Raw genomic sequence first — 26,682 nt, 5'->3', positions numbered from 1 at the left:
TGAGGTACATACCAAAAGGTGCACTGCATTCAACAATAGACTAATAGGGGGTGAACAAGTGAGTATGTCATTTTTTGACCATGAGCAGATACTACAAATATAACATATGCAAGACAGAATGATTGTCTAATCATCACAAGATGTGGTGGCCAAAGCAGGGTCTGTTATCAAGCTACCAAAGTTCCAGATGGCAGTGTCAAATACAATTGGGATGTTATCCATATGGTAAGCATTAGTGATTCTAGATTTATCAATGAAAACTATGCTGTATTTCTTCATGTTGAGAGTAAGCCAATGATTAATACTCCAAGCATTTGTTTTGTCTAGCCCTTGGTGGAGTATGTGAATATCAGAGTGGGATCTGATAACTGTTGTCAGTTTGCAATCATCAGCAAATATGGTTAGCCATAGCCCCTCTGCATTGGTTTTAGCATCACAGAAATATATACTAAGAGGAGAATGACCTGAGACAGATCCTTGTGGGACACCAAGAGTGGACATTTCTGTGTCTAGGGCAAGTTCCGCTGACCAATATGGCTTCTGGTAGACAGTCATTTACCAATCCAGTGAACTATGTGTAGCTTAAAGCTGAGTAGGGAGAGTATACTTTTAATCCCAGCATGGCCTATGCTGTCAAAGGCCTTGGCAAGGTTCATATAAGCAGTATAAACGGTATGTCTCTTATCCATGGCCTCAGTAACTCTTTTAATGAATTCAAACATGCTGAGCAGGCAAGATTCACCTTTTACAACCTGTAGGCAACAACCTGAGTTATAATAGTTTCTGGGGAGATATATTATGTGATTGCCAATAAAATAAGTAAATAGTAAGTAAGTGATTTTAGAGTAAATGCTGAACGTAGAGGAGTTACTGAGGGTTACAAAGCAGATTTTCTTAGAGATGATCATAGCAAGATGATTAGATATGTCAAAGAAAGAGGTATGCACGTATGTGTATATGTGTGTGCGTGTATATATAATATAAAGGTTTACTTACATTAGTCAAATGGTCTCAGTCTTAAACGTCAAAACACTGAGATGAAATTATCAAAATGCTTTTACCTGAGATCATGAAATAGTGGGATCATGAAGCTGGCCCTTCCCCACTCATGTTTTTATATATATATATATATATATATATATATATATATATATATATATATACACACACACACACACACACACACACATATATATATATATATATATATATATATATATATATATATATATATATATATATATATACATACATATATACATACATATATTATCCTAACACATTTTATCAGACAAACATTAAAATGCTAAATACGGATCAGATCACACAGTAAGTGTAATATGAGCTGCAGAAAGTATTGTTCCTGTCTTCTGACTTGATACAGGGCCAGGTTCCAAAAGAGTTCCTCTCAGTGAAGTCTGCCCTGACTCCGAAAGACTTGCTCTCAGTGTAGTGACTTACTTCAGTGTTAAATCTAATTATAATCAGGCTTGCACAGGGGGCCAGATTGCAAAACACCTGCTTTAGGTATAAGTTGTTACTTACACTGAGAGCAAGTGCTTTGGAATCAGGCTTAGAGTCATTAATTTTGCCACTGTTTAACAACAGTAGAACATGTATTGAATGTAATTTTATATCCATATGAAAACTGCTTTCCATTTGCTTAAGAATGGAAATTCAAAACTCATATATTCCTGGTGCAGGTAAATATTAGAACAAATGTACTTTCCAGTTTTCATCTGTCCTTTGTATATGGGTTTCGGGTAGAGACTACTGCCGAGGTGATAAGTATTTGATAGGGCCCCAAGCAGAAGGGAGAAACCACAAAATAAATGTGGAGTCCATTTCAGAAATACAATCACCAATTTGTTTCATCCCAGCATAAATGAAAAGAGTCACAACTACATATATTAGCAAATAAAAAGTTTGATAATGCTTGATTACATGTAATAACAGAAAACAGAAAAGATGAGTACTTGAATATGTGATGCATTTCAAAACCAAACATGTTCACTTATTTTAAAGGTAATCATATATGAGTATATTCTTACATTATGAAATGTACTTGTTAATATACCACTTTTGTCAACCTAAATGTCAACAAAATGTACCATGTCGCCCCAGATTTACATAAATGTTTTTGGAAGTTTGTTCCTGGAGCCCCTAAATGGAAAGGACGATTATTTACTCTCTAGCATTTTCTAAATGCTTGAACAGCTGTTAGTGTATCACTATGAAGCAAGTTCCTCTTATTCTATTATAGTCAGTAGGGCTGATTAAAGCACATAGCTAAGAGCACTTTATATCATTAAAGAGAAAGTATTGTTTATTTTTCATATAGGCAGGCTGCACTGTGAGATGACATTCAATAACGGGTATAGATCTAAAGCATCCTATACACTAGGCAAAAAGAATGCCCCATTTGAATGCCACCCAATGACATTTCTTTTATAAGACTCATTGCTCCTACTAATGTTTGAAATGTCTGAGTATCATTTTTCCACATTGCCCTCAGTTTTGCCTGCAAATACTAGTATTTTATGACTTTGTGCCTCTCTGTATATAAGACACTGTAATCACATGGTGTAGCAATTCCAGTGATCAATGCTACTTTTCACTTCTTTTCATGGACTGCTATATGTGGCTTTCCCGCATCTATTTTTTGAACTGTTAGTAATGATGCTCCCATATGATATACTCTTTATCATTTTCTATAATGCTGTGTGGTTCACGTTTCCAATACTTCTCACTGACTTCAGTATTTTTAGTAGTATTATGTCTCTAAGAGCAGATAAGTATTAGAATGGAACGATGCTCATGTAGCACAATATGTGGTTCAATGTCCATTTAGTTTTCACAGGATAAAATCAGTTGATTATACAAATGTTTTTGTTATACATCACAACAAAATGTAACAGAAAATGTGATCTTATGTGCCTATTGAGAAAGGAAAGTATATCACTAAAGAAGGAAAATACAAAAATCACAATTCACACTTAGCACTCCTCTCAGTCTGTATCATAGTTTTATCTGGGTATCTATGAATGTATGTATGAATCGGATTGTCTATCTATATAGCTATCTGTATCTATGCATCTGTATCTATCTATCTATCTATCTATCTATCTATCTATCTATCTATCTATCTATCTATCTATCATCTATCTATCTTTCAATCTATTTGCCTGTCTTGGGTTTGTCAAGTAAAACCTCAGAGAATAGTATGTCACTGAATGGCATCTCACCTGCCCGAGGGTCCAGTTGATGGGTTTATTTAGGAGTTGTTTTAGTGTTTCATTGTTGGCTTCCTTCAGTTTTGAAGCAGGAACATCCTGTACCAGCTCATCTGGCAGTTTCTTCAAAATATCATCAGTGGATGTATTCTTCATGACCTGTTGCATAGAAGAAAACCTTTACTCAGTACAGAGTTGATGCATATCTCATACTGAATCTCACATAAATGAAAACGATGCAATTGAAAAATAACAGCAGGCCAACACTGCATACATACTAGGGTAAACAAATATTAATTAGTTTTGCTGTTATTAATCATAGAAAGGCACTAGACTCAGTTTTCTTGTTTTGATCTAAAAATTACATACATCTGCAAAACTAACTGAAAGCAGAAAGTAAAATGGTCAAGCATATTAGCTCAGTTTGCAGATGAAGTGAAAGAAAAAGGAAACTGTAAGAAATGACAAACTGGCCTGATTCGATACCCGAGGTATTTTAATAAATGACAAACTGGCCTGATTCGATACCCGAGGTATTTGATGATGGTTTCCCTTTTTACAATGATCCCATAACTAGAAGCAGTCATGCAAATGAGCTGTGTTTTAACTGAGAGGAAACTGTGTGTACAGCAATGCATATAATTGTGAATTTGAAGGATACTGATGCAGTACATAACCCAACTTTGTTCTTCAATGAGAAAAAAAACTTCATAGATGATTTTAAAAGGATTTGAAAGGAAGAAGAAAACACTGTTACATATGACAAGAAGTTGTAATCAAAACAGTAACAATGTGTGTGTTGCGTCCGTGTGTTTGTATGTATGTATATAGATAGATATAGATAGATAGATAGATAGATAGATAGATAGATAGATAGATAGTAGATAGATGTGGCCTGAGTTTTTACTCTTCATTCTGGAACAGCTTTTATTTTCTTGGACTGATTGTGATTTTGTGGTGGTTGTGTGACAGGGGAATTAGTGTATAAGCAGCTGGATGTCGAGACATAGCTCCTATGATGGGGTGTTTGTGTTTCTTTTGGTCCTGTGTGTGGGTGAGTGTAAGAATGAGTGAGTGTATGTGTTTATTTTGTAATGATCACTAATGCAAAGGCAATTTTATTGCTTCTGTGACCATTTTACATTTTCTTTACATATGTATGTGTGCATAATTGTCATGATCTAAACAGCATCATACCTACAGCAAAATATCAGCTGCAAAATGTATAAATTCAGAAATATCTAAAGATAAAATATCAACAAAATTGACATTATACTTGAAAAGGGTTTATACCCTTTCTCCACTACTGTGCAAACTCAGAGCTGGCATGCATAATAATTTGAGGTGTGCATGGTGCACTATGTTTTTGGATGTGGCTTAGTTTTGTCAATATTTTGTGTACAGATATATTTGAGTTGACATTTTTGCTGTTGATAGTATGCTGTTTGGATTGTTTTAAATATATACATATATACACACACCTATATCTATGTCTATATACATATATATATATATATATATATATATATATATATACATATATATATATATATAGTTATATGTTTTCAAAATGTATTGTTTCTGAATATATACTATTTAAATCGAAGTGATTAAATAACATGTATATCAAACAGGAGTGCCATCTCAGCATTCTAATAGCAGCAAGATCAAACAGTACCAGGATAAAATATTTTCAGTTTTCTCAGCAATGTGCAATCTCGTAGTTAGTATATTCCAGTATTTGGGGGGGGCTGCAAAAAAGGTGACAATTTTTTGTCCATTTTTCTGTAAATTTGTCTTTCAGTATTTTCTACTGGGAGTCATATAGCTTGAATTATGTTTAGTTTGATAAGTCATCTCCACCTATATATAGATATAGATATAGATACATGCAATAAAAGAGTGGGAGTGATATTGACAAACCTAGGTAAACATAGTGTGGAAAGGGAGTCTTGCATTAAATGTTAGTTAACAACAGAATGCCCAGGGAGTTAAAGACTTTTATTTTTATTTAAGGTGGCTGGAATTCACAATGAATCCCTGAAAGCAGTGTGGAAACCTATGCTAGTAACAAGAAACCTGCTTTCCAAACCCATTTCCAATGTATGAATAGTCAGTAACTGAATTTATCCTGCCATTGAGAAGTGTGGTGTCAGTAATGATTCCTTAAACACTTGCTCCAAACATTAAGTGGTACCGAGTTACAGAAGCTGATTATGTAGCACAGATATATATCATGAGCTAGTCAAGGTTTGTTATGCTTCAGGTAAACCTGTGCAATATATAGCTTCATATAGTTCAGTCTACAGAGCACACATATCGGTAGGGGAGCTGGTAAGTCATGGCTTATGTCTTCCATAAACCTGGATCCATGAGTGACTAATAGCATGCATTATATAACAGGAACCCATCTGCTGAACAGCTGAAGCTACAGTGCATAGTAGTAAGACATAATAAAGACATAATATTTTCATTGTCTAGCCTGTCTTACCCTATAGGTCCTCTGCACTAATGAATTCCTTTAGCTTTGGGGTAATATGGCTGGGAAAAACTCATTTACATTTTCTGGTTTAATACTGTATTTCTCAAATCATATGGAAGTTGCTTAAGGGATCAGTTCTGTGTAAAGGTACTGGTAGTAGATGGGAAGTTTATGAAGTTTACTAATCGAGTACCAATAGTGTTGCACAGTGTGAAATAACAGCATGGATTTATATTAGTTTGTACAATGAAATATAGGTTTATGAGCCCTTCCTGAAACATCTGTTACAAAATGCATAGTATTGTCATATTAATTTGTATTTTGAATATTGAAATGTCAATATGCTGAAGTGTTAAAATGTTGAAATCAAAATACCTTCTACACTGCATGTATAGACAGAACTGTACCTGACTCCCCCCCACCCCACAGGAAGCCATGACCCATGTTAGTGCCCATTTCCGAATACTAACAGGGCAGTGATAATGTTTGTAGACTTATTGTGTACTAGACCTGGTGGAGTGTATGGATGTGACACATGTATGTTATTAGTAAGTATTTTGAGTTTACAATTGTAAAGTTTCAACATTTTGAGATTTTGCATTTAGTATTATGTCTTTCAGTATACCACTATACAATAAACTGTGATGTAGCTGGTTTACACACATGCAGATAAAGTAGATCTGGGCATATTGTTCTGTGATGATAATTAGAAATCTTCACAACTTTAGTAGTGTGAAATGGGCATTGTTTTATACCCTTCTGGTCTAAAGCACTGCACACATAGTTCAGAATTTTATAGGGATAGAAATGGTCTAGAACCTAGTATGAACCTGTAGAGTATACTAAATAAGGTTGTACTGTGAAAACAGGTACAGTATATTTATATATATATTTTTATAAACCTGTTTTATGTATGTATTTATATATGTATGTGTGTATGCATGTATGTATGTAGGCAGCCATTTATTTATTTACACTTTTCTAAGTGGGTGAGTGGAGTGGTCTACAGCCAATCTTTTTCCTTGTCAACAATGACCAAAGAAAGTAGGTCTGCACAAAAGTATAAATGTGTGATACCTACAAAGACATTTAGCACAGATTCTTTGAAATTGTCAATAAGAAGTAATGTTGCGTAATGTATGTTTAAGCTATTCCCGGCTTCACAAAGTCTGCTCTTCACTTTTTCCCTTATAACTGTTCTAAATCTCAGTGTAAGCACTCTATTTTCATTCTAAAGCCCTGCAGTTGCTCGTATAAGTAATCTTATAAGTAAGCACTAATAAACTAAAGCACTACACCCTCTTATACTCCCTTTAAGTACTTGGCTCCCTAATGGTCCTTTTTGATCAGTCAAAAAGTAGTTCCTTATACTATTCTGGCATGCCCAAAAGTCAGTTTCAGGTTTACTCTCCAGTCCAGCTGGTGAATCTGGGAATCTTGAGGCAATGTTACAACTGCCTTATGTACACAGACCACCCTCTCCTCCTCCCAACAAGCTCAAATATATGTAAGAGATGCAACTATATAGCCAAACTGGAGGCTGAGCTCTCTCAATCCAATACTGGCGCAGTCAGTCAGGAGGAGAAAGTAACTATACACACCACAAATCCAGTCTCACATAGACCTATAGCAACAGAAAACCAAACACATAAACACACAAAAACATACTCGGAGGCTCTAAATAAAAATCTGCCCAAGCAGCAGAGACCTCCAAAGCAGACATCCTAGCAACAGCTACCTCGCAACAATAACCACGTATCACATTTCACAAAGTCAGTGTGCCACACAGTCACAGCCCTTAAGGCTAAACAACACACCTAATACACTTGTAATAGGTGACTCTATTGTCAGACACACTGACGTCCCACTCAGCAGGCTGAACAAGGAGAAGGTCACTGTAAGCTGCCTGTCAGGTGCCAAGATCCGCCACATAACACAAGCACTCAGGTCACTCCAAAGCAAGTACAAATATGACTCCGTCATTGTCCATGCTGGTGTGAATGACCTGAGACGTACCTCCCTGGACTACATGAAAAGAGACATAGAGGAGCTCTCTGATCATGTAGCCCAGGCCGGTATGACCCTGACCTTGAGCAGCATCTTACCCTCACCAAGAATGATGCCACAGTATAAATACAAAATGGTCAATTTTAACGATTGGCTAAAGTATTGGTGTCATTCAAAGGGGATCCAGTGTCTGTCAGCCTGGGATGACATGCTCGAAAAGCCACGTTACTTCACTAGGGATGGCTTGCACCTGTCACCCCTGGGCTTTTGAATACTGGTAAGGCTCTTGCCACCCCCATAGTGCCTTTTTTAGGCAAGGCTCAAAAGACAAACCCACCTCCACAGACAACACAAAGAAAAAGAAACTAAGGGTAATGCTGCTCAACGCCAGAAGTCTAAACCTCAAGATGCATGCACTTGAGGCTCTCCTCAGTATGGAGAATATCGATATCTGTGCAGTAACAAAAACCTGGTTCAAGGCTCCCGAGAGCACCCCAACACTAGCAGGTTATACCTCATACCATGCTTTTCGGCCCCAAAACTCGGACCGAACCACAAAAGGAGGGAGAGTATCCATATTCATCAAAGATACCCACACTTCCAGGTTAGTGGCACTGCATGAAGCATCGGAGACCATCCATGTGCAACGAACAGTGGGCAAAACTGCCTTTCAGTTTGTAACCTGCTACAGACCACCCTCCCAAACTCAGGAACCCCACTCAGCTTTCCTGAGAACACTGGAGAATATAATGGTCTCTCCAAACACCATTATATTGGGTGACTTCAACTACCCAAACATAGACTAGGAGCACTACTCAAACCCCAACACCCTCACCCAATGGTTCCTAGAATTTATAAACTCAAATGGTGTGGAACAACTGGTCACCACTCCCACAAGAGGGGAAAACATATTGGACCTGATCATCACCAACATGGGGACTCTATGTTCCATACCAGAGGTATACCCCTCATTGGTAAGATCTGACCATAAATTAATCTCACTGGACATCCATATCCCATCCCCACCCCCAGCCAAGGGAACCACGGTGAAGAACTTCTCAAAAGCAAACTTCACACTTTTCAAAACCGAGGTGGAATCCTTCAAAGCCCCCGGGCCAGTGGAAAATACTGCCCAAACTGCAGAATCCTTTACAAACGCTTTCTATGAACACCTACAGGAATGCATGGATCATGCTATCCCAGATAAAACCAAGACTCATTCCTCCAAAGGCAGGAGACCTGTCTGGTGGACCCCAGCCATAAATAAGCTATACAACAGAAGGAGGGAGCTACTACATGATAGAGCAAAATCCCAAAAAGGGAAGGCATCTCTGATCAGTACTAGCAAGAAACTACGATCCCTCATAAAATCATCTAAGGCCGGCTTTGAAAGAAAAATTGCACAAGATGCTAAAGATAATCACAAGGCCTTCTTTAGTTATGTCAGGAACCTGGGTGGCAACTCCCAGATATGCTCTGAGTTAGTTCAAAATGACAAAAAACACACTGAACCCACAGACATTGCCAACATCCTGGCAGACAGGTTCAGTGCAAACTTCTCCCCCCCTTCCCCCCCAAAAGAGCAAATGTCTATCCCAACAGAGTGTAGCATCCCTGACATCACAGATGCACAGGTGAGAGCTGCCCTCTCAAAGCAAAAATCACAGCATCAATGGGACCGGGCGGTGTCCCGGGCTGCGTCTTACACAAACTCCAAGAAGAACTGAACCCTCACATAAAGTCACTGTTCAATCTCAGCCTTACTACAGGATATGTACCCAAGGAATGGTGTACAGCAACAGTGGTCCCACTCCACAAAGGTGGTGCCACAATGGACCCCAGAAACTATCGCCCTATAAGCCTGACTAGCCTGGTCTGCAAAGCTATGGAGCGTATCATCATGAAACTCATAAGCAAAGACATTGGGAACCTCCAAACACTGGATCCTACCCAATTCGGCTTTGTTAAGGGCAGATCTTGCTTCTTGAACCTGGTAGACTTCTTTGAAACAGTCACCAAGGCCATAGATGAAGGGAAGGTAGTCCACACAGCCTACCTGGACCTCGCAAAAGCCTTCGACACAATACCCCACTCGGGCATCATAAATAAGCTCACCAGCTTAAATATCAACCCCTATGTCACAAGATGGGTTGCAAACTGGCTCAGGGATAGAACCCACATGGTCAGAATTGCAGGTGCCATGTCATACTCTAAACCAGTTACAAGTGGCATCCCACAAGGCTCAGTCCTGGGACCTCTCTTGTTTGGTATATATTTCTCTGAAATACAGGCTAACATGGGAGGACTATGGCTGACCAAGTTCGCAGATGACTGCAAACTGGGTGCCATAATCGACTCACCGACTGACACAAGCATCCTCCAAAAGGGTCTCACAGAGACAGATAACTGGTGCCAGAGCCATGGCCTAAAGCTAAATTCCAAAAAGTGTATAGTCATCCCCTTTGGGAAAAACAAAGTGCCAACATATTACCACATAGGTGGTAATCCATTAAGTACAGAAGAAGTAATTAGGGATTTGGGGGCCCAAGTAGATAGCAATCTCTCCTTTGACAATCACATTGCCAGAGTGGTTAGAAAGACCTTCTATATAGCCCACCTTATCACGAAAGGGTTCACATCTAGATCAAGAGTGGTCATTGTGCCCTTCTACTCATCACTCATGAGGCCCATAATTGAATACAATGCCCCATTTGGGATGTACCCTACCCGACACCTGCAGCAACTGGAAATACCCCAAAAGTACCTCACCAAGAGGATCAAGGGACTCAAACAGATGCCCTATGCAGTTAGGCTAAAGAAACTCCAGCTCTACTCAGTTGCTTACCGCCTACTCAGAGGCGATCTGTGCCTGACGTATAAAGCCATGTCCAACCCAGAATTAATGGACATGTTCCACCTCAGGAAATCCAAATCTCATAGAGCTACATGCTCCAGGGACTTAAACCTCAGCACAGAAATAAATAGGGCATGCTGGAGGGACAGATTCATATCCCAGAGGCTCCCCTCACTCTGGAACAAAATCCCAATCCATGTTAGGCAGAGTCCTTCAATAACCCTCTTCAAGAGAAATCTTGACGAGTGGATGGGAGATTGTAGGTTTAACCCTGGGATCTCTTCTGTGTCCCTACTAGACAAAGGCACAGTAAACTAATCTCAAGAGGGCTATCTTCTGTGACCTACTATACAGAGGCACAGTCAACTAATCTAAAAGGGTGGCAAAAGCCAAACACACTCTGGCTAGGCTTATAAATGCCCTAGGGCAGATAGCCTAGTATCAGCCTATGAACCTATGAACCTATGTCCTGTAACTGAACATAAATTCAGTGAATGCAAAAAGAGGGACTGCTGCTCACAGACATTATGTTCAATGACAGTGGATTTTGCTTCTTTCTCTACTGTTGCCTGACCTCAGAATTGGTATATATAAGTCCCTGGGATATAGGGAGTGCAAAAACAAAAATGTAAGCCAGCAAACTGTAAGGCTGAAAAAAAAAACAAATTTATTTAGTTAACGCAGTGCAAAAACAAAACAAACAGACCAGTTTCGGCTGGTACACACCACAACCTTCCTCAGTGTAAAATGCAGTGCAAAAACAAAACAAACAGACCGGTTTCGGCTGGTACACACCACAACCTTCCTCAGTGTAAAATAAAATTAATTTCAATTTGTCTTTTATACATGCACTTAATTAGAATCAGCTTGTAATTGCTTCATCTAACATTGTTCATTTAATCCAGATGGAAATAAACCACCCAGTTTAACAATCCATTTTTTCTCCTTGGTGTCAAGAATAGAATGCCAACCCACTTTGTTGGATTTGTTCCCTTTCATGATATCTATTACCATGAAACTAAACTTGGCAGATGAATGTTTTAGACAATGTTTATATAAAGCACTATTTAGTTTCTTGTTCTTCATATCACTGGTATGCTCAGAAATTCTCAGTCTTAGTGGTCGTGAGGTTTGCCCTATATAAAAAGAGCCACAGCTGCATGTTTCTAGATATATCAGCCATTCGCTACTGCAATTGGCAAAAAAAATAAAAGTTTAAATACACATTTACAGCTCCAGAAAAAGTGGAGTAAGTCAGCAGATTGGTCTTTACAGTGTGTGCAGAGTGAAGATTTTATAGGATTAAATTTATGCAGAATAGCAGGTGTGAAATACGCATTGTTATAGATCATGAGTTGAGTAAAAGCTAGTTTTTAAGGGGTATAGATTTTATTGCTAGGTTAATTGCTTGATTCAATTTATGATTATCAATGGATGAAAGTTTTTTTCTCCAATAGTTAGAAATGAGTATATGTTTCTGGAATTTAATGTCTTTGATAATTTTGTAGATATAGGTGGTAAATTTTTTTAGTTGCGAGGATAGTCTTCCAGAGTAAGTTACAAGTTGCTATTTCTTCATTACTTGTGATAGTGTCATGGAGATAACTGGTACATAACTCCTTGATCTGTCTCAGGATCAGTAAGTATGATTTGGGAAGGTTCAATTGGTTCCTTATTTCTTTTACAGAGCAATTTAAGTATGGATATATGTCTTGGATTGTTGTGTTTATTAGTCGAGGGAAGTGGTTTAGGTTTAAAGTCTGGTTATTTATTTTAAGATTAGGGTTTTTATGTAAAGGTTGTAATGTCATCATAGGATTTCATTGAGCTGGTGTTTAGAAATGGTAATGCTTTGGGGTTGATGTCCAGGCTTTTGATATGGTTATGGTATATTCTTAGCCAGTGTGGGTACCAAGCTTTATCTTTTGGGTTGTATTCAGCTATTCATAAAACTCTATTGGTGTTTATAATTAATTAGTATGTCCCAAAGTTTGGAAGATCTAAGCCACCTTTAATTTTTTGGGGGGGTCGTTAATTTGTCATATGAAATTCTGTTTTTTTTGGGGTTCCCAGATGAATTTGGCAAGCTCAGTGTGTACTTGTTTAAAAAATTTATTAGGTATGGTTATCTGGGAAGTCATGAAAATATAGAGTAATCTGGGTAAGGAATTCATTTTAATTACAGAAACTTTGGCCAAAAATGGTAGCCTTAGGTTTTTCCATCTATTAAGGTCTAGTGAAATGTCTTGCCATTTTTGCTTTATGTTGTTTGAGTAAAAGTCTTTGTTGTTTGTAGAGAATGTAATGCCTAAGTACTTAATTACTTCTTCAGTTTTTAATTTCCCTACCAGTGGTAGAAGAGAGAATAGTTTAGGAGTTTTTAAGGGGAAAATGTTAGTTTTTTTGAGGTTTAATTTGTAATTCCATATAATCGAGGAGTGTTCAATAGCAGATGATATTTTATTTATATCCGAAATTGGGGTGGTACAATAAATATTTAGATCATCAGCAATAGCAGATAAGAAGATTTTGGTGTTATAAATTATTGGGGGGTTATGATATATATTTTGTTTTATATTTAGGAAGAGAGGCTCTGGATATAAGTTGAAAAGTAAAGGAGTTAGAGGGCATCCTTGACGTGTTCCATTTTTAATTGGAATTCTTTTTGACCAGGTTTTGTTAATATATAAAGATGTATAGGGGCTATTGTACAATATTTGTAATATTTGGATACATTTTGGGGGTATGTTAAAGTAAGGCAGAGTTTGAAGTAAAAATTTTGTATTTGCTCTATCAAAGGCTTTATGGGCATATTTTTATAATTTATAACATTTATTAAATATTACTGTGGACTCGCAAGATTTGGTGCTTTTTTTATTTATTTTATGGGCATCAATCACGAGTGTGTATATGTTTAGATTGTTTTGATTAGTATACGAGATTAGTATATTTAGTGTTAATGTATTATCACTCATTTGTCTAAATGTTATAAAACCAGATTGTTCGGGGAAATAATCTATTAAGTTTTTCAGTCTGTTTGCAAGTATAGATGTTAAGATTTTGGTGTCAATGTTTAATAGTGATATGGGTCTATAACTGGGTTTTTGGGGTCTGCTTTTTCTTTAAGTATGAAAATAGTTTTAGATGCATTAAAGTGTACATCAATGATTTTATTATTTATTATATAGTTCAGTATATGGAATAAAATTTGGGCTACGATGGGGTAGAAAGTTTTATAAAATTCGGTAGTGAGACCGTCAGGGCCGGGGGCTTTATGTGATTTCATTTGCTGAATTGTTGAGGTTATTTCGTCAATATAGATGGGTTCACTTAATTTTTCTTGTTGGTTTGGGTCTAATTTCGGGAAATTGAGATTTTGGAGAAAGTATGATCTAACTTCTTTTGAGGGTAGTGTTAGTTGATCTCCATAGGTTTGTGAATATATTAACTCAAAGGTTTTAATAATATCATCATTTTTAGTATAGTGTCTGTTCTCATAAAATATTTTGGATATTTGAGAGGGGGACTTGGTTTGATTTATAATCCTAGCTAGAGCTCGGGATGGTGATTGGACTTCATTATCATAGTTAGCTAACATTTTGGTTTCATGAAAGGATAATTTATTGTTATGCAGAAGGTAGAGATCCTTTTGAAGTTTCAAGATTTCTGTTTCTGTTTGAGTATTAAAGTTAGTTAATAAATCATGCTCGAGTAATTTTATTTTAGTTTCCAAATCCTACTCCTCTTTAAGTTGAATTTTTTTATGGTAAGCTGCTTTTTTTAATGAATATTCCCCTAAATTGTGCTTTGGTTGCCGGCCATTCAATATCCAGGGGTATCTGCGAATTCGGAATGTTAGACAGGGTTGACGTGAGAATAGATTGAATCTCGTTAATTATCTCTTTTTTGGTTAAAAGATTGGGGTTCAGAGACTAATTGTATCCTCTTTTTATTGTACAGTTTTTGGGGTTTCCATTAATATTTAGAGTAATTTTGGAGTGGTCAGAAAGGTATCTAGTGTGGATGTTCAATTTTGGGTCTAAACTAATGAGTGCTTCCGAAATTAAAAAGAAATCTATTCTTGACCACATTTTGTGGCAATTGGAGTAGAACGTAAATGTACTAGTTTTATTTGGGCTATCTCCATATTTAAAGGGATCATATAGATTGTAATCATGTTTGAGTTCATTTAGAGCTATAGATGCTTGTTTGTTATGTGATAGGGTTATACTTGATTTGTCTTGTTCTGGATTTTGGTATGTGTTCCAATCACCACCTAGAATCATATAATAGTTTTGGAATTGGTTTAGAATAGGGTATAGTGATGCAAGAAAAGAGTATTGATTATTACAAGGGGCATAGATATTTAGTAACAGAATGGGCTTAGGAATAATTGGAGTTGAAAGAGTTACATAGCACCACCTCCCCTCTTTGTCTACTTTGGTTTCCAGAATTTTGTCTTGATATTGCTTTTTAATTAATATAGCTACCCCCGCATTGCTGGTTTTACCTTCAGAAGCTATAATTTCCCTTATCAATTTTTTTCCCTAATTTCTGACCATTGTTCAAGGGTTAGATGTGTCTCCTGGACTAGTATAAAGTTTGCTTTTGCTTGTAAAATGAGGTGTAAAAAAAGTTTCCTTTTCTTTTTATTCTGGAGCCCTTTGATATTCCATGAGTCAAATTCCCACATTGAGGCATTTGGCGTGTCGGTATAATAAGACTTGTGTATTATTTAGAGTTAATAATTTTTGTTTATATTTTGATGAGATCGAATTAAGAAAGCATATTATTATTCCCGTCCCAGCTCTGTGCCTTACCACTACCCCCATGGACCAGGAATAAAGCAGGGAATAAGTAGTTATTAAGTTTGTAGATTTATAGTTCAATAGAGTATTAACATATTGTGTTTTAAAATTTAAGTAAGAATGAAGGCGGGTAACCCTGCATGGGATTTAACAACACTGACAAAGCTTAACAAACTGACTCCCTAAAAAGCACTACTAATATAACCTAAGTCTCCTCAACAAATTTTAATAAAAAGAAGTTATAACATCAAAGGTGTATATCTTACATCATTAACAGTAGTTGGGAAAAGCAACCTTGAAAGAAAATATTAGAACCAATATTTACAAACATTAAAACTGTATTCTAGAATAATTAGGTATTATTTTTATTCTTAGTACGTCTAAATTTGTTATTTCTTCAATCATGTCAACTGATATGATCGTTCACAACAAGTATTATGAGGGAGGACAGGGGCCAGCATCCTTCCATTACCAGGATGGTATGAGACTAGATTATTCAGATAGAAACATTATAATTACAGCTATCTGTGTCAAAATATGAGTGTAAGAGTGCATGTGAGCGTGAATACATGTGTGAATGTTTATATGTCTGGTGTTAACGTTAACAATCAATTATAAGTATTGTTGTCTTGTTTTAATCCCAACATTTTAGTCAGCATATCTATCATCCAAAACATTTAATGTTACCCTTATATGTTATATAATGCTGGTGTTTCCTATAAGAGATCCTCAGGAGCAAGGTGTTTAATCCCCTTATTCATGGTATTAAGTAACTTGTCTAAGGTTACCCGTTGGTGCAGAAGATTAAAGATATGTGTTGTGTCTCATTTTGGTTTATTGTGGGTTAAGAAGGGAGTTTACTTAATACTAGTGTGAGTATCTTCAATTATATACACAAGGATGTATAAGAACACATAGATAGCTTGAAGAGATAGAACAATCAACTTTGGATCAAGTACAAACATGAACATATGATTAACCAAGCAAACATATCTCTCCTTTCATCAAATTAGACAACAGTTTGAAAAATATGGCTTATAGAAGCATATCCCTAGAATGGATTTAAGTAAGGCTAACCAGCAGAGATATCTCAATACGTGTCACAATTTTGAGGCAAAGACTACAGTAAAAAACTTTTTACATAAGGTTAAATTGAATATTCAGATATTATATTCAGATTTGAGTGTCAAGTCTTCTTTGCTAGATTTATGATGTTTACAGTTCTCCTTCATATTCTGCCTTATTTTCTTTCAACCTAATGTTTTCTTTCGCAGACTTCCTCATGTGACACCAAACCAAGCTGACAGACCTGGCCACCATCTTCCTGTAACCTTTCCAAAAGCACTTCCTCACTGCAACTATTACCACAGTTATGTACTATACAGAATTTCCCAGTGAGCTCTAAAGGGTGTGGATGTTCTCAGCTAAATGTAGCCTTTTTATCTGTCAGATGTCATCTTGTGCTGATTCAGCATGATTGTGATCAATAACGTAGGGGATGGACTGTTGCATTACCAAAAAGCTCAAAAGTATCTAGGTGCTAAGCAGATACGATGAAACCCCTGTTGCAATTTCGTTTTTCCTTACCGGGTCATGTACACATCATTGTCACCTTACACTTCCTTCAGCCCCTAAATTCAGTGCTCCTGATTCTGCACTCAAATCTCCACTTGAGATGTGTGTGTGTGTGTGTGTGTGTGTGTGTGTGTGTGTGTGTGTGTGTGTGTGTGTGTGTGTGTGTGTGTGTGTACGCACGTATTTATTTGCTTTTTGGAATTTTAAACTGGCATAGAACATTCAGTCAGATTAATCATTTCAGACTATCAAGCAGTTCACAATCAATAAAATATATATAGATATCTGAATTAGAATAAATTAACAGACTATAACTGCATTAGCACATGAGAAAACTGAAGAGGATAATAACCACAATTACACACAATATAGAGAGCTGTTTAGTACTACTGAAATTACAAAGGAAAAAAATTAAAATCAGTTGCACAAAATGTTGACTAAAAAAACTATCCTCCTTGTGTTGACACAGCCCGTTTGTTTTTAGCTGCTTTAGGGGCTGCATGTTCCTTTAAATAATAAATGTTAACATTTGAAATATGTATCCGTAGGATATAGGATAGTTAAATAATTGAATTTAATAATTAAATGTCAGCATTTAGTGTTGCGGTAATTTAAAGCAATGTTTCTCACTTGGGATTAAGAATTAGCCTATAAAAAAAAAAAAAAAAAAACAAAAAAAAACATGTTTAAATTGCTTGATTTTAAGCTTCCTAACCAGGACAGGTAGCTTATCTTTGAGCTCCAAAACAACAAGCACGCATTTGTTTGCAGTCTCGTTTTTGGGAGGTTAAAATAGTCTTCAGGCTCTACAAAGTATTCCTTCAGGTGAGCCGACTGTGTAAATGCTCTTAGGGGACCGAATAAACAGACTGGATGTCCCGGAAGTGTCATCTTTGAAAAAAACTGACAGCCGTGCAGCAGAGGCTTTCATTTTTGTCCTTGGATTCTATATTGTTCAAGCCGTGCAACTGCCCTTCGTGCAGGGGGAACTTTTTTTATGCTACGTGTAGGGAGTGCCCCTTTAAATAAATTGTTGAGTTGCCTGACGAAGGAGCTCTTGACGAACTATTTTTTTTCCCCAGTTTGTCAAAATTATGTTCAAAGAATGGACTATGAATCCTAATGCATTAGCCAGTAACAGCATGAAAGAAATATGTATACACACACACACACACACACACACACACACACACACATACATACATATATATATATATATATATATATATATATATATATATATGTGTGTGTGTGTGTGTGTGATTTAGTAGTTTTCTTCTGAATGTAAAGTATACTATGCTGTTAGGTTCTAAAGTACCATCCATGCTGCTGAACTAATCTTTGAAAAGTGTTTTTCTCCTAATATCTTCTTGAAGGAAGGTTGTAACAATAGGATGCAAGGTTCATCTATAGATTTAAATGAGTATGAACTGGCTTTGGTATGAAGCATAGAGGTAAAGTAATTTTAGCACCTATTAAAGAGAAATTTAAATGATAATGATAAAAGATTGCAGTAATACATAGCCAATCAACTTTTTAAAGGTCAGGCAGTAGAGTTCTTTAAAGATGAAAAGAGTTATATGAGGAGAAATGTTTTATTGCCGGTATTTTGTAATGTGCTAGTATTATAAAAAGAGTTGAAAGCTTTGTGAAAACAGTACTCAGCCTGCAGAATTAGCAGATTGCTGTCTACTGTTTTCCCAGCTTTGAAGGAGAAATTATATCAGATCTTGTAGAAAGATTAAAAATCAATTAAGTGTTGCTTCACAATCTGATTAGTGTAAAGAGTAAATGACAGCTGTTTGTCTACTATGCCAAGATATTTCTGTTAAGTCACAAAAGGAATAAGGTAACCTAAATGGTTAACTTTTCTTACACGTTCTTAATTAGCAAGTTTCTCTGTAGTTCCAAATATCATTAGTGTTGATGTATGTCTCATTAATTGTGAAACGTATCAGTGCTTTTGTTTTATGTGTTGAGTTAAAGTAATTCTTGTGTTTCTGGTTCCAACAGAGAAATATGAACATCAAAATATTATCGCTCTCACCTTCCCCACTACATAGCTATTAAAATTTTATAATAATTTAATTTAGCTTGCAAAAGTATACAGTGTAATTGGAGGAGCAGCCTGGCATAGAACCACATGCCCCTGCAATGTATAAGAAGAAAGAAAAAAATCTGAGCAAAATCTTCATGCTGCTATTGCAGATGGGGATGCTACTGGTTCAGTGTACTTCTACATACAGTCTGTTATTCCTGAAAGATTGGCTGAATTGGTAGAGAACAAATTATTGCAGCTGAAGGTACAGATGTAAAAGATCATCATTACGTTTACATACTATATCTCTAGGTCAGACCTAAAGATGAAGGAGATGGACAAGTCCATTACATTACATTACAGTCAGTTAAAGGTCCAAGAGCATGAGCTTCAAGATCTCCAGGAAATACTACAATCAACAGAAGCCACAACAGAAGTGTTGGAATTGAAACAAGTTTATTTGACAGACAGAGACTGATGTAAGAATATTTCAATTATAAGAATTCCTGAACAGTTGGTGGGAAATAACTATATGTACCTGAATAAAATGAAACTTGTAGAATGGTCTGGATTGTCTTACTTGCAGTTAGTTTTGCAGTAGGCTCACTGAGTCTTTGAACCAATGAGGCAAAGACAACACCTCCCCAGGCTAATAGTGGTTTGATTTTTAAGATAATCAGGAAGAAAAATCTTTTGCGGAAGGTATGAGTCCCTGTTAAGCAACTTATGTTGGATGAATGGGTATAAAATCTTTATTGACCTGGATTGCTCTTTGGTTAATAGCCAACCGAGACAAGTGTTTCATTCCACAATGTAGATTTGCAAGAGACATGGCAAGAGACATGGCTGGACATTTAGACTAATTTATCTAACAATTTTTCAAATGTATCTTCTCAGAGGGCCTGTTACCTTTATGGACACCAATGAAGCCTGGAATAAGCTTTAGACAGTCATCATTAAAGCCTACGCACATAACAGCTACACCTTTAGAAAATACTGCTCTGCCCTACTAGAGGCAGGAACCAGCTTGAGTAGGAGATGAACAGAACCATTTCCACTGTTTAAAAAATACATGCAGGTCAAAGTTCAAACAGAAGGCAGATCACATAGCTATGCTAAATGCCTGAAATCAATCATCTAGTTAAACTGCTGACCTCAAAAAATCTAGATCTAGATCCATCAGAGCCACAAGGGTGGATAGATTCATCACCCAAAGACTCCTATGCTGTGGAACAAATGGCCTTGTTCAAGAGAAATCTTGACCAATGGATGGGAGATCGCAGATATACACCAGGGATTACCTCAGTGTCACTGCTCGACAGAGGCACAGCAAAATAATGGGTATAGTTCCCCATACTAAAGGCTTGTAAATGCCCTCGGGCAGATAGCCTAGTATGAACCTATGAACCTATGAACCTATGACCTTGCTGGACTTTAAAACTTTTATCTTCTCTTCATCTTTTTTCTGTATGTAAAGAGCTTATTACTAAGGTTAATGAAATGCATTATAGTCACATAAATGTGCAAAAAGAGTTGGATTTTGCCAGTAGAGTATTGCAAGCAACGAGGGGGAGGTGGGATGGGAATTGCTTTTTTAATAACATTGATATTAGTGGTACTGCTGATGTATTAAGAAAGAGCTAGCTTTTATGAGGGACTGGCAGCTGTTCTCAGTCTTGCCTCTATCTAGAGATAAATTTGACATAATATCTGTACATAGTTATACTTGGAATATGGTTTTATTGTTTGTTGTTGCTTGGTAATCTTTCATTCTGGATGGTGCACACAACAGAAATTTATTTTACTTGGTCTGATGGGTAGGGTGAGATCATCATTAGGAAAAATTGCTGCTTACTAGAGGTGTGGGACCTTTGATAAAGAGCTGTTCTAAGCTTGGGTTATTATTCACTACTTATAGACAGATATGGCTAAAAGTTGTTATATTCTTGTGGAATGTTAATGGAATTTTAGATCAACACAAGTGGAGTAGGGTTTCCTCATACATTTTAATTTATAGGCCAAGTATTGTGTTTCTACAAGAAATTTACTTAACTACCCATGAGCATAAAAAGGTCATTATGGGTCTGTATTCTATTGGTTATTATGCTGTTTATCTGGCTGGAGGAGAAAGGATTATTACTTTGTTTTCAATGAATTTTGCTCAGCCAAGGCTCTTATAGATGAGGAACAAAGATATGTATTATTAAATAGTAATTTACTAGGGTGGGTTATGATATTTAACAATGTTTATTTACCCCATCACACATCCCTGAATGTTATAGCTCAAATCTTTAGGTAGTAGATACCCTTCCAAGAAGGGATCATAGTATAGGAAGGGGATTGTAACTTGACTTTATCTCCTCAATACATCTCTGCAGGCCTCTGAAGATGTTCCTCTTAACATTTGCACATATTTGTAATGGTGGATACACACAAGGTAATGGGTCTTCTCCAAAATATTTTTACTTTCTACTCTGTATGTCACAACTGTTTCTCAAAGCTAGGCACAGTGTTTTTTTTTTTACCACAAAGAATATAGGTTCACAGTAGTATCATATTTCCCCCATTTTTTTAATCTGACCATGTGGCATTAAGTCTGTTGATACATCTTTGTGATAGTATGGAACTTAAGCACTGGAAAGCAAATATATTACTCTGCAAATGAGAAAGATTTAATGTTCAATACAAGGATTTTCTCAAGACTTGGATAGGGTTTCCAGGGGACATAATGAGAAGTCCAGTACTCTGCTGAGACAAATTCAACTGACAAATGGGGAATTTTTTAAAACATTACAAACCCAAGATAGCTGAAGAAATTTTAGCTAAAATTGGAATCCACACAACTGTAATTGCTAGTGGTTCAGTCCCAGATGATGAAGGGGGATGGGACTGGCAGTTGTGATAGGATTAGGCAGTTAAAGGAGGAGGGGAGAGGCAATTATCATTTATAGAAGCTGATACAAGCCCAAAAAATACTCCAGCTAACAATAAATATTTGACTTTGCTTTTGTGCAGACACACAGTAGATAGACAGTTCATACTGAAGGCCCTGAATGCATGGAATCATTGTCTAACCCATTCGACTTTATAGGAGCTTTTACAATTATTACCAGAAACTATATGTAAGCAGTAATAACCATTTTATTTTGAATTTAAATTCAAAAGCCTTTATGAGGCCATTGCCTAAGATTCACCTAGTTCCAGAATTGGCAGATATGTTACTTGTAGCAGTTACCTAACAGAAGGCATGGGGTGTCCTGATTCAGTGTTCTAAAAGGAAAATGCCTAGTAGTGGTGGTATTCCTGTTGAGGTATATAAATGATGGTGGGGGTGATTTCATAAACATTTTTCCACCTTGGCCAAACAATTATTACCTCTGGTCTCTTCCCCTTACCTTGGAGGGAGGCTGTCATTGTGCTGATCTGTAAGCAGGGTAAGCAACCATCTTGGTAGCATCTTAAAGACCAATATCAATTTTAAAACATGATTAAAAAATCATGACTATTTTTGCAAAAATGTTTGCTAAAGTTTGTACATATGATTCAAACAGGTTTTGCTCATGGTAGAAGAACTTTTGATAATCTTGTTAGGGCATTCATGTAAATGGATTATGTCCATGCTGCCAAATAGAAGTTGGTGAAAGCAAGCTTGGATGCAGAGAAGCTGTTTAATATAGTGAGATTTCTTTGACAGATGCCATTTGGCTGGGGTTCCAGCTAGTTTGTCTCAGCAATCCAGAATTAGGCATGGCATTCCATTTTGGGGAACTGGAAAGGTTTGGGAATAATTCTGGATATAAAATAAATGCTAGCAAAACAACAACTGTAAAAATAAACTTCAATACTACAGACAATTTAAAAGTAGACTTCCCATTTTCATGTATGGAGAGAAAATAATGTATTTGGGGCTACAAATGAGAAGATCATTGTTAGATTCCCAGGGAATCAGTAGCAGTACCATATAAAGTAAGACTAAGTTTTTTTTTGTCAATAATTGAAGCATTTTTTAGATTTGTACAGACATACCTCACAGAGTCCAGGCTATAACATGGTATATTCTCCCCTTCATTAAAAACATGTCCCAGACATCCAGCTATCTCCTCCCCTGTGTTTTGGGTCAAAACATAGTTCTTGTCTTTGGGATTTTGCCTGGGCAGGGTGCAAATCTAAAATTTAGTGGAAGCAACTTACACTTATATCCAAGCTTAAAGAAGGGTCTGGGCTTACCTGACCTTGAGACATGATGGAAGCCTGGCTGAAGATGTTTGGGGATATGGTAAGACCCAATAAGGATATACTATGGTCTAAGACCCAGCAGAAGTTCTTTTCCATATAGTTATAAAATGTTTCTGTATATGCTTGCTTATATTGAAATTTGCAATAAAATATAATGTTTCAAAATAAATAAATAAGTGACTCATTCTACATCATATCCTACAGCCTCTTCTGATTTTCTGTTGAGAATGCTGCTCTAGCTCTTAAAACTGTTGATTATTTTGTAAGATGACAGGCTGTACTGCATTCAACAAATAATCGTAACTGTTATAATTGCAGACTTCTTTTCTGGAAATATTTAATAATACACATTTGCTTACTCTGTTAACAAAAATAAGTAATTCTTTATTTCATGATGACAGTAATGTGTTTATCAGCAATGTGTATGCCATTTTTCAAGACCTGATCTTCCTTTTAAGCTTATTGCCAACTTCTAAATTTGTTTCCTATCTCTAGTCTTTCTGTCTAACAATAATAGGTGCACAGAAATAACTTTGCAGCACATTGCTCACCATACTTCAAATGTAACCTTTAACCTAATTTGTATAAACTACACTCAAGTGTTATCTAATTTGCATAAGCTACTACCAAGTCTGCTGTTTCACCTAATATTATTTATAACCTCAATCAATTTATTATTGCATATGTACTGATGATCTATTTCTCCATCTCCCTCTCTTTCTTTCCACTGGATTTGCATTCATGAATGTTTATTCTAGCGACCCTTCCTATTAACCATGTTTCAAATGAAGTTGCATGAAAATTAATACACACTCTTTTTTGTTTACTTAGTATGACTATTCATGTGCAAATAAACTGTCTTATAATAACATTTAATTGCATTTTTGGCAATCCATGTTCACTTGCATCAGAGTCCAGTATAAAAAAATGTGTTCACTTACTGTATTAAGAATAGCTTTCTTCTGTGCTTTTGTCATGTCTTGTAGAGAATCTTTCATATCTTTATTTTGGAATGCATCTAAAACATCATTTCCTGTCATATTTTGCAAAACCTTTGTACTCACACCAGAAGCAAGAGAACCCAGCTGACGGAGCACGTTACCTGGAACCTGAAACATAGTATAGGTTAGCAGAACTGAATAATACATGTCAAGTAAAAATGCAAGTGAGTGGAATTGAAATTGTTGTAATCAGAAAACACAATTTTTAACAGAAATATTCAGGACTGTGTTGTTTTTATTACTGCTGATGCAATTTATTTGGTTTACTTGATCAACAGGCTGAAAATATATTTCAGGATGTGTAATTTCTACAGTTAGGACACAGACACACACACAGACACACACACACACACACACACACACACACACACACACACACACACACACACGCGCGCATGCACGCACGTGTGTGTGTGTGTTTTATATATATATATATATATATATATATATATATATATATATATATATATATATATATATATATATATATATATATATATATATAAATAGATAGATATGTCTACAGTAAACTCTCAGTTAACCAGCACCCATGGGGATTGGTAGATGCCAGACAACTGTAGTTTCTGTTTGCTTGAGGGTTACTATTAAAAACAGCCCTGACTAATACTGTACCCTATGCTATTTGTTTGGTTTGACTTGTTCTCAGGTTGGGGAGAGAGGGAATTTATCCCTATCTTCCTTTTCAAAACTCTAAAACTGTAAAGATATAAGGTAAGTTTCTGAGGGAGGGGATACAACACATGAAAATTGTACTGTATTTCTTTGATATTTTTTGCCAGTTGCTTGAGTTCGGTTTAACTGATAGTTTACTATATATATATATATATATATATATATATATATATATATATATATATGTTCATAGGTGTGTACTAGGCTAATGGTCCTGGACCTTTTACAAGCCTAGCCCATAGGATTACCCTGGCATCGTGCCACCCAACCTTAGTTCCCAGTGCCTCAGCCTAGTAAAGCCACTGGAGTGATTCCTGGGGTGAATTTTCTATTTCCCATCCACTCATCAAGATTTCTCTTTAAGATGGCCAGTGAAGTGCTCTGCTTGACATGTATGGGAAGTCTATTCCATAGCATGGGCAGTCTCTGGGTTATGAACCTGCCCCTCCAGCATGGTTTGTTGATTGTGGTAATGAAGTTGCGGTCTCTGGAGCATGTGGTGCAGAGGGATTGGGATTTCTTTAGATGCAGCATTTCTAACAGAGCTGGGTCAGACATGGCTTTGTAAGTCAAGCAGAGTTTGTCTCTATGGAGATGATATGAAACAGAGAATAGTTGGAGTTTTTTAAGTATGTCCATATAGGACAAATGTTTAAGGCCTAGGATCCTCTTCAAGAGGTACTTTTGTGGCATCTCCAGTTGTTGCAGGTGTTTAGTGAGGTACATGCCAAATGGGGCATTGTACTCAATGATTGGTCTAACAAGGGAAGAGTAGAGGTAGACAATGACCACTTTCTTCTTGTATGCAAAACCCTTAGTAATGAGATGTGCCACATAGAAGGACTTTCTGACCACAGTGGCAATGTGGTGGTCAAAAGAGAGGTTGCTGTTAACCTGTGATCCCAGATCTCGTATAATGCCTCCTGTGTTCAGTGGACTACCATCGATGTGGTAATTCATGGGAACCAGGTTTTTCCCAAAGGGGTTGACGATACATTTTTTTGGCATTGAGCTTAAGGCCATGGTTCCAATACCAGTCACTGGTCTCAGTGAGGGCTTTCTGTAGAATGTCAGCATCACTGGGAGAGATAATAATAGCTCCCAACTTGCAATTGTCAGCAAACTTTGTCAGCCAGAATCCCTTTGTGTTGGCCTGGACTTCAGAGAAGTAGATACTAAACAGGAGAGGACCAAGGACCGAACCCTGTGGGACTGCATTTGTGACTGGTCGGTTGTCTGACTTGGAGTCAGCTACTTTTGCACTGTGGGTTCTACCCGTGAGCCAGTTTGCAACTCACCTAGTGATATACAGGTTGATGCCTAGCTTAGTGAGTTTTTCTATGATTCCTGAGTGGGGAATAGTATCAAAGGGCTTGGCCAGGTCAAGGTAGGGTGTATGAACCACCTTGCCATCATCCACACCTCTAGTGACTGACTCAAAGAAGTTGACCAAGTTGAACAGGCATGATCTACCATTCACAATACCAAACTGTGTGGGATCCAGAGTTTGGAGATTCCCTATATCCTTGCTTATTAGGTCGATGATGATGCATTCCATAGGTTTTATATATATATATATATAGATATACATAGATATATGTATATATGGTTTTACTTCAAAACGTCAAAAACTTATAACATCTCATTTTAAAACATTGAAAATGTATAAAATGGAGTAGTGTATCATCAAAGATGTAAATGTTATAGTTTAGTCTGTTAATCTGCACATAGCATTTATTATGCCACTCTTGTACA

The 26,682-nt window shown here is 36.7% G+C and overlaps 1 protein-coding gene across 2 annotated transcripts in view; it reads right to left on the bottom strand.

Annotated features, from left to right (window-relative positions):
• The window catches only part of LOC122813973 (otoancorin-like), a 656,691-nt gene that overhangs the window by 441,010 nt on the left and 188,999 nt on the right, over positions 1–26,682 (bottom strand). For both annotated transcript variants that reach the window (XM_044086530.1, XM_044086531.1), the window contains exons 10-11: positions 24,175–24,342; positions 3,246–3,392 (exon numbers count right to left, since the gene is read on the bottom strand). In XM_044086530.1, coding sequence (XP_043942465.1) covers positions 3,246–3,392; positions 24,175–24,342 — 315 coding nt within the window. The remainder of the gene's footprint in view (positions 1–3,245; positions 3,393–24,174; positions 24,343–26,682) is intronic.

The sequence above is a fragment of the Protopterus annectens genome, chromosome 10.part0 (genome assembly GCF_019279795.1).
Source record: "Protopterus annectens isolate FY-2018-M chromosome 10.part0, PAN1.0, whole genome shotgun sequence".
Lineage (NCBI taxonomy): Eukaryota > Metazoa > Chordata > Ceratodontiformes > Protopteridae > Protopterus > Protopterus annectens.
The sequence above is the reverse complement of the archived record's forward strand: the minus strand, read 5'-3'. Positions and strand labels throughout refer to the sequence as shown.